This window comes from Cenococcum geophilum, assembly GCF_001692895.1.
Source record: "Cenococcum geophilum 1.58 unplaced genomic scaffold K441scaffold_4, whole genome shotgun sequence".
Taxonomy (NCBI): domain Eukaryota; kingdom Fungi; phylum Ascomycota; class Dothideomycetes; order Gloniales; family Gloniaceae; genus Cenococcum; species Cenococcum geophilum.
Window position 1 is genome coordinate 292,563 of NW_027137562.1, and position 8,917 is coordinate 301,479.

Here is an 8,917-nt window from a genome sequence, read left to right on the forward strand (position 1 = left end):
CCTCCTTACCCTTATCCTCCTCCTTATCCCTTATAATAGGAGGCATATTAGCCTATAGGTACTATTAGTATACGCTATAACGGCGAAATACCTACGCTACGATATGTACTAAAGCGCGCATTATATTAAGAATTCCTTTAAAAGTATAACGGATAGCCTATAATTCCTATACTTAAAGTAGGGGAAAGTCTTCGCCCTTTAGGCGCTAGCGGAGACCGTGCTTAGCGCTAGTACGTACTAAGGCCTTAACATCCTTTATAAAGGACTTCTGGGCGGCAGCAACGCGAGCATTAAGGTTAGCTATATCTCCGCCAGTAACCCGCCGGCGCTTAGCCCTATTAATAAGGGCGAGTAGCTTATTTAGGCGGCTATAGAAAGCCTTAGGGACCTAGTCTATTAGCTATTAGAACCTAAACTAACGCACTTAGACTTACTAGTTAGCATAACTTATTTAGTCATTAGCAGTACCCATAATTGCGGTTAGCCTGCTTGCCGTAGGTGGCCTACCTAGCGGTGGCTACGCGCTTAGCGTAGCGGAGGTAAATTAGTTCGAGTAAGGCTAGGGAAGCACCTTACGAATAACGAGGAAGCTTAGACGGCGTCTAGTAGGGTTAGCGACAGCTATAAGCTAGTATAAAGAATATTTACGGAAGACTCGCCAATAGGCGGACCGGCGGCGCTACGCTTGCGATTTATAATTGATTAGAAGTTATAAAGAAGGCGAGTCGTAGGCTAAACGAATTAAAATAGAATTAGAAGGGAAATCTAATATCCTACTTAGGTGGGAACTCCTACCTTTATAGATCTCTATAAGGTCCTATTATTATATTATCCTATTATTATATTATCCTATCATTATATTATCTGATTTACTTAAATTTATTAAAAACTTTTTATTTAGAGAAGGACAATAATAGCACTCCTATTGTATAATAGCGTTGGCTAAGGACAGCCGCTTAAAAAGGGGGGGGGTAATTATTAGGCTATAGAGACGCACTGGCCGTAACCGGCTTAGCGCAGGCGAGGCGTAGGCGAGGCGCCTATAAAACGTAGTCGCCCCGCACTAAAGAATAGCAGAATTCAGTTCTACAGTTCTACTTCATTAAGAACCAGATACTCTTTGTATCCCGTTACTGTTGTTACGTTACTACATGCCCTAAGGACCTTAGCGTCCTAACAGTATTATTTAATTACTCTTTTAATAGTATATAGAGCTTAAAGATATAAACTTCTAGATTAAGATATATATGGATTATAAAGCCCTAAAGTACTTTATAACTATAAAGCAGCTTACTAAATAATAAGCTTAATAGGATAAAATACTCTTCTAATTTTTCTTTATAATTATATATCGTTCTAGTAAGTAAAACTTTAAGGCTAATACCCTAACCTAAAGAAAATAAAATATAGGACCCTAAGATAAGCTAAAGACCTAATATTAGACGCGCGCCCTCCTTTATCTAGAATAGCTTAACCTACGGATTTTTAAGGAGCTAGGCTTCTAGTAAAATAAGCTAGTACTAATAGAGGAGTCCTTAAATAAGCTAATAAGGCTAATTAACCGCCTCCTAACTGCAAACCGCACGGCTAATACCCTAAGGGCCCTCCGCAAATAAGCCGTAAAAGTAAACCCCAATTTTAAAATAGAGGAAGGATTGCTCCTATACTAGGAGCGGCTTATAGTCCCTAATATTAATAATCTACAGACTAAACTAATCCGCGAAGCTTATTACTAAGTCTTTACGGTATACCCTAGCAAGAATAAAACCTATAAAATTATTAACTGCCGCTACTACTAGCCGAGAATAGTTATAAATATTAATTAATATATACGGAACTATAAAGACTGCTAAAGAGCTATAATCTTATAGGATAAGACCTTAGGACTACTTAAGCCACTCCTAATACTAAAGCGCCCTTAGCAGTATATTTTTATAGACTTTTATAAACTACCTAGGGACCATAACGGATATAATATAGTTATAGTTATAGTTAACCATTTTAGTAAACGCCTATTCTTAATTCCCTATTATAAGAACATTAATGCTAAAGAGGCAGCCTAGCTATATATCTATTACGTCTACTAAATCTATAGACTACTAGATACTATTATATCTAATTATAGGCTATAATTTATATCAGCCTTCTAAAATAAGTTTACCTAGATCTTAGGCATTAAGCTAAAGCTTTTTATAACTTATTACCCCTAAACAGACGGTTAGACGGAGATTATAAATTAGTACCTAGACTAGAGGCTTAGGCCCTTTATTAACCATTTCCAGAATAACTAGTTTAAACTACTACCCTTAATAGACTACGCGTAAGCAACCCTACCCTATAACTCTATAGGGTTTACCCCAATTTAGCTAGAAATGGGATACTTACCCTATATAAGCTTTAACTAGAAAAGGCTAGAAGAACCCTAGACTATATAAGAGAAGCCATCCTATACTAAGGCCTAATAGTACGCCTAATAATTAGAGGAAGCCTAAACGGTAGCCCGTAAGAACTTAGAAAAAGCTTAAAGGTTAATAGAATAGCAGGCGAATAAACACCGTTAAGAGCCTAACTTTGCCCCTAGTAATATAGTCTAGGTTATAATAAGGAATTAGAAAACTTAACAACCTAGCCGTAAGCTAGACTACTAGATAGCAGGACTATATAAGGGTTTTAAAAAGATAGGCAACTTATTTAAGATAAAGCTCCTAAATTTAATTAGGGTTTACCCTATCTTCTTACTAGATAAGTTACGGAAAGCTATAAATAACTTATTACCTAGATAAAAGAATAAGCCTCCCCTACTAGTTTAAGTAAACGGTAATAATAAATAGGAAGTTAACGAAATACTAGCCTATAAGATAGTATAGGGAACGCTAAAATACTATATTTAATAGAAGGGCTATAATCCTAACCTAACCTAGTACCGTACGTGGAACTTTATAGGCTACCCCTAAAAGCTTAAAGCGTTTTATAACTAATACCCTAATATACCTAAACCCCTAAAGTACCTAGATAAATAAATAGAATACTAGTATAATAAAACAATAAGTTACTAGAAGAATATAGGGACAAAAACGCCCTAAAGCCCTAATATAGCTATTTACCAAATTCTGCCATATTCTGCCGTTTTCTGCTAGTACTATAAAATATCAAATATCTAGGAACTTTGACCGCCGGTTAAAGTTATCTAATTAGTTAAATCCATGCCAAGACTTTTAGCGGCTACTTTTTTAAGCCTAGTGCTTCCACTTAGCCTATAATTGCCTTTATACTTAGTCTGGACGTACTTATATCCCCTTTATCTCCTTATCTTATATTTTATAATCCTACGTTTATAAGCCTAGTACTACCCTACTTCTAACTAAGCCTAAGGGCAGGCTTTCTTTCAAAGAGGGGGGTGATGTAACGGCGCTATCGCACGTTACCTGCCAAATTCTACCATATTCTGCCGACCTGCGATTGGCCCACCCAAAGCTAGCGCCTTAGCGGCTTACCCTATATATTTATTTACATCGGTCCTAGCGACCCCTTTTCCTTCTCTTTAGCTTAGTATTTTTATAAGATAACATTATATAAGCTTTGGTTCAGAAGCATTTATACAAGCCGTCACAGTAATTAGGATATATCGGGCTTATACTAGGAGTATTACAAAGATATATAATCCTAAATGCCTCTTCTTTAGCGCTAGTAATAAGTAGAATTCTATAATGCGAGCTATATATAATATATAAACTAAATTGCTTAAAGTAGAAAGACTTATATTTAGTTAAAAGATACCGGAATATCCTATATCTTCTAAGTATAAGGTTAGATATATTATAGATTTATCTAGCCTATAGCCAAATAATAAGAATGTTACTAAAATATATAAAAATATAAGAGATTATATCCTAGATAGATTCTATATATAACTAGGTTCTAATATAGATAGATATAATACTTATATATATTAAAGAACAAAATAAGTATAATATACCCTCTTCTTGGCCTCTAAAAGTGCTTTAGAAGACAGATACTCTATTTAGGCGTGTTTTATTGCGAATATTTAGACCCTTAACTATAAAACTTTTACTATAAGTAAATTACAGTAGAGGACTAGGAAAGAATATATAAATTATAAGAAAAAGTATAATATATCTATAATATTATATTACTATATTTAAGTTATAATATAGACGTTATAAACTCTTATATTTTTCCTTGGCGATTTAATATAATATAATTAAGATAATATTAAACGAAGAGATACAAACACGTAAGATATTTATTTATATTATCTACTCCTATTAACGTAGATATGGGCTTTATAATAGTATTTGTTATATATTTTAGTACTAGATTGCCTACATAGAGCAGAGTACTAATTATAAGCCATATCTTTATTGTAAGGCACATTGCTAGGGTGTATGGTAGGGAGTAGGCAAGCCAAGCATGAGTTACAGAAGAGTCGATAGAAGAGGACGATATAGTAATGAGGGTAGGCAATAGCCTAAGTATAAAGACGAACCGATGACTCATACTCGGCTTGCCTGCTCCCTACCGTACACCCTAGCAATGTGCCTTACATTCAAACCGATAAGGAGGACAGGAGGGCTATAAGCCCGAGGAGCTTATAAGGAGGTTCCAAGGGCTAGCCAAAGGCTACTATAGCCTTGGCAGCCTAAGAGCTTCCGGGCGTGCACCCGAGTAAGGGTTAAAATAACCCTTATATTGCCCCCCCCCCTTCGTTAAGGGGGTCGCAGTCGTCTAAGTTAATGTAAGCGTTATATAAGCAGCTTGTGATTGGATAATCGCCTGGGTCCGAGATAATGGTTCTGCCAAGAGACGGCCCGGATACGTCCTCGTCACCGCGACTTTACTATTAGCACCTCCACTGATCCACGCATTATTTGTGGTTCCCGCGGGGTTGCTTCTTACCTTTTATTCTATTCTAAAGAATCTTAGCCTGATAATGGAAACACACGGTCGTGGCGCTTCTCTGCGGAGAGTGGACCCCAATTATTCTTAGCCTCTCTTATACTCATGCATTTTATGTAACACCCTACCTTCCATCTTACGAAATTAATGATAAGAAAAACGGAGCCGTGATGCATGTACCTTCTTAGGGAGGCAGAGTTATTTTTATGGTGGCTTACTTGGCAAGGCTGCAGCGGATCCACGCAGCAGGTCCTAGCACTGCCCACGAGGGAGAACGCCATTCTCGCTGCCGGGCGCTATCTTTCCCATCCCAAAAGTTGTAGTGGCTTTGCATATGTGGGGTTTTTATGGGATGCTGGCCTTCCAGACGTCTGCGCCTTCCAATAAACGATCATTTATCAGTTGAGGTGAATGTGTACATACGCTCTACCTACGAGATATGTGTCGTGCTTATCTTGCCCCGGTATATGGCTAACGGCCCGGGCTAAATGATAGGTAATGGCTCTGGCCGAACTATAAAATGTATGGATAAGTAGATTTTCCTTTAGTGATGATAAAGTTAAGTGGGGGCCTTAGCAAAGCATTTATCTTTATTTAATGCGTTAGGGGCCACTCCGCTGATTTCCTCGTCTCTTTCTTCTCATTTAATCCTCTCCATTCCATCGCTCTAGCCTGAAATATGTCTGACTTTCCTCCTACCCTTCGTCACACTTCCAGTCAAGATTCCTACCAGGAGGAGCCGGCCTCAGCGCCGGGTCTTCGCTGGACTCCACGACTGGCCATACTTTCAACCGTTACTATCTCAGCCTGCATAGCAGCATCTATCGCCATCATTATGATCTCAGATACAAAGATTGTGGCATCATGGAAGGTCTCGCCCGCAGTACTTCTTGCTATACTTTCATCAATCATGAACCTCGCATTCAGCACAGCGCTGACCGGCGGGGTTGCTATCACATGGTGGCTATGTATTTCTCGCCATCAAGGCACAAACGTATCACAGCTGCACTATATCTGGGATCGGGGAGAAGGGATCGGCTTTATACCTGCCGTTCGTGCACGCTTTGACGCCAGGCGTGTGGCGCTAATCGCAGCCTTCGTTGCCACGGTGCAGTTCGTTCACAATCCCCTGCTGCAAAGAGCAACGCACCAGAAGACCCATGCCCATATCACAAAGTTACCTATGCAGTTGGATATAGCGCAACGTCTACCGGATGGTTGGACAGGCTATATCGGAAACGGCTCAGCTATCACCATGATAGGATCCCGCCTTGGCCTCTCCGATGTACAACAGTGGTGGCGAAACGATACCATCTTGACTCGAAATGAAGATGGTTACAATTGCAATGGAACATGCGAAGGCACGGTCAAAGGCGCAGGAATATGCTATCACTGCTCATCCACTACAGAGTATCTTGACTTATCTACAACCGAGACTGATGGTTCAATCGTCTTTGCCATTAACTCCACCATGGCTCAAAATGCTACTGGCGTACCCTTTCTTCGGTTGACGACTCTCTACTCGTCAGACGTCAACGACTCATGTATTGCAACTCTCACCGTAGATACCTGTGATATTGGAGCGGCTGTCGTAGAATACCCTATTACCATCCAGAACTCTACCGTCTTACTCAACCGTGGCGAGCTCCAGAACATGACGGTCGTCTCGACATATATCTCCGCCGGGGATTTACCCACCGCCCCAAGGAATGCGGGAGCCGGGCCCCTCGCCGGGCTCAACAACTTCTTCGGCTACTATCTATACGCTAACGTCACCGAGATGTATGACCCGGACCTGAACAAGTCCACTTACAGCGGCCCTAGCATGATCGCTGACCTATTCTTCCAGCCCGAGTCGTCGAGCTACTCCGCCTACACTTTCTCCAAATGTGGGCTCAAGTGGTCCAGTCCTACCGAGTACGTCCTGAACTCGATGCACGACTTCATGTTCCGTGCCGCGTTGCGCGCTGGTAACAGCATCGAAGCGCAGACATTCACCGCAAGGCGCACCAGCCAGGCGTTGGTGTTCCACTCGGACCATCGCTACCTTGTTGCTGCTCTGGTTCCCATTCTGCTTGCGCTTCTCTCCGTGCTGTCCCTACTGTGGGGATGGTGGCGGCTCGGGAGGCCGGTTAATCTTAGTCCGCTGGAGACGGCTAGGGTGCTCGGCGCGCCGATCTTACAGACTACCAGGCCGGACGCTACGGTCGAAGAGATGCTGCAAGATGGGGAAATCGGCCAGAGGAGGGTCAGGCTTGAAAGAGGGCTGGTGGTGGATATCACGCATAGTAGGGGAATTAGTGATAAGAAAGTGACAGAGTGTGGACAAGGCGCCCAAGAGGAGACGAGCAGGGCGGGGAAGACTAGGTGTGATGTTGCTGCTGTTAAAGTTAAAGATGGAGAGGAGTGAATAAGATGGGTTAAGGCGCCCGTAGAACTTGCGACGAGCAGGTGGACCGGCCGGATTCTCAGTTTGCCTACGATACGGATCTGAATTTCGACGATATAGATCTGGATTCTTGACAACATCATTCTAGAAGGCTTTAGGCAGTCAGGCCTATCTCCCCCTAGCCAGCCTTGAACCCCTTCCGACGATAACAGTCCGCCTAAAATTCCTACGCCTAAACATGCTAATAATGCGGACGATGCAGACGATCCTATATATTCTTTTTACTTTAACTCTACTTAAAGTAGTAGACCTTACTAATTTTATTTTACAAATCGATTCTATAAGTCTTAGATAATATCTTTTATATATAAAGTTATAGCTTTACTAGTTCTAATTAGGTAAATACTTAAGGAAGTAAAGGGAGAAGTAAAAGATTTTTAATACCTAGCTAGCTTGCCTATATATATAATCCTATAAATTTTGTTTTAAAAATGGATTTTATATATAACGAAGCCTTATAGTAGATACTATGGTAGACTTGTTAATAGGCTAGGTATATAGGTAAACAAGAAGTTAATAACGTAAATATAACTAGTAGAGTAGTTGCTCAATAAATTAACTCTAATTATATTCTAAGATTATAGAATTTAAGTCTATTATTCTATATTGTTAAAGAGCAATCGTATAGAAAGTCGCGTTGATTTTAGTAGGGCTACTAGATAACTAATAGAACACGTTAATTTAGGTTTTACAGCCGTTGCAAAGCACCCCCTATAGCCTTATAATATGGCTCTATATTTAATAAATAAAGACCGATTTTATAACCCTAGAATAGAGCTATAAAATGGGCCCCTATATATAAATTGGATTAATATTAGTGGAATTATATGGGGTGGATTGCTTTAATAAGAGGGTGTGCTGCTGCGGCGTGGCGATTTTTACCAGTAGACGTACGGGCACCCACCTCGTGTACGGTTTTCCTCACCAAAATATCCCCAAATACACCTTTTTATACCACCTATAACTTAATAACCTTTAAATAAATTTTTGCAAGAATTAAAACATGGCTTATTAAATACTGAAACTGTAATTATATATATATATATATATTTTTTTTTTAAAAAAAATAAAATTAAAAAAGGACTTTTTTGATATTAACGAATATTAATAATATTAATATTAATAGGCCTATTATATAGCTGTATTATTTATAAATATATAACAATTATATAAATAATTCTTTTTTATATAAATTATATTAATATTTATAGGTAAACTATAGGCCCCTTCTTTATAAGAGTACTATAAAAAAATTAAGGATATTACTAGCCTATAGTCCCTTAAAAAAGGACTACTTAAGTACCGTAAATAGCTAGTAGTAGTAAAGGAATAGAACTTACGGACTTGGCTTATCGCTAAAGCATATACTTAGGTCTCTACGGCCTACCCAAAAAAATAAGACCTATAAGATTATTAGCGAATAATACTACTAGCCTAAAATAGTTATAGATATTAACCGTTATATATAAAACTGTAATAACTACTATAGGTTTATAATTCCACGAGATAAAACTCTAGGACTATTAAAACCTCTTCTAATACTAGAACGCC

General features: G+C 39.2%; 1 protein-coding gene across 1 annotated transcript; it reads left to right on the forward strand.

Moving 5' to 3' along the window:
- Positions 1 to 5,596: 5,596 nt before the first annotated feature.
- K441DRAFT_729380 (uncharacterized protein) lies at positions 5,597 to 7,575 on the forward strand (the record flags this gene model as incomplete). Its single annotated transcript, XM_067654193.1, has 1 exon — positions 5,597 to 7,575. The coding sequence occupies one exon, from the start codon at positions 5,597 to 5,599 to the stop codon at positions 7,325 to 7,327; it is 1,731 nt and encodes a 576-aa protein (XP_067508700.1). The 3' UTR covers positions 7,328 to 7,575.
- Between the last annotated feature and the right edge of the window lie 1,342 nt (positions 7,576 to 8,917).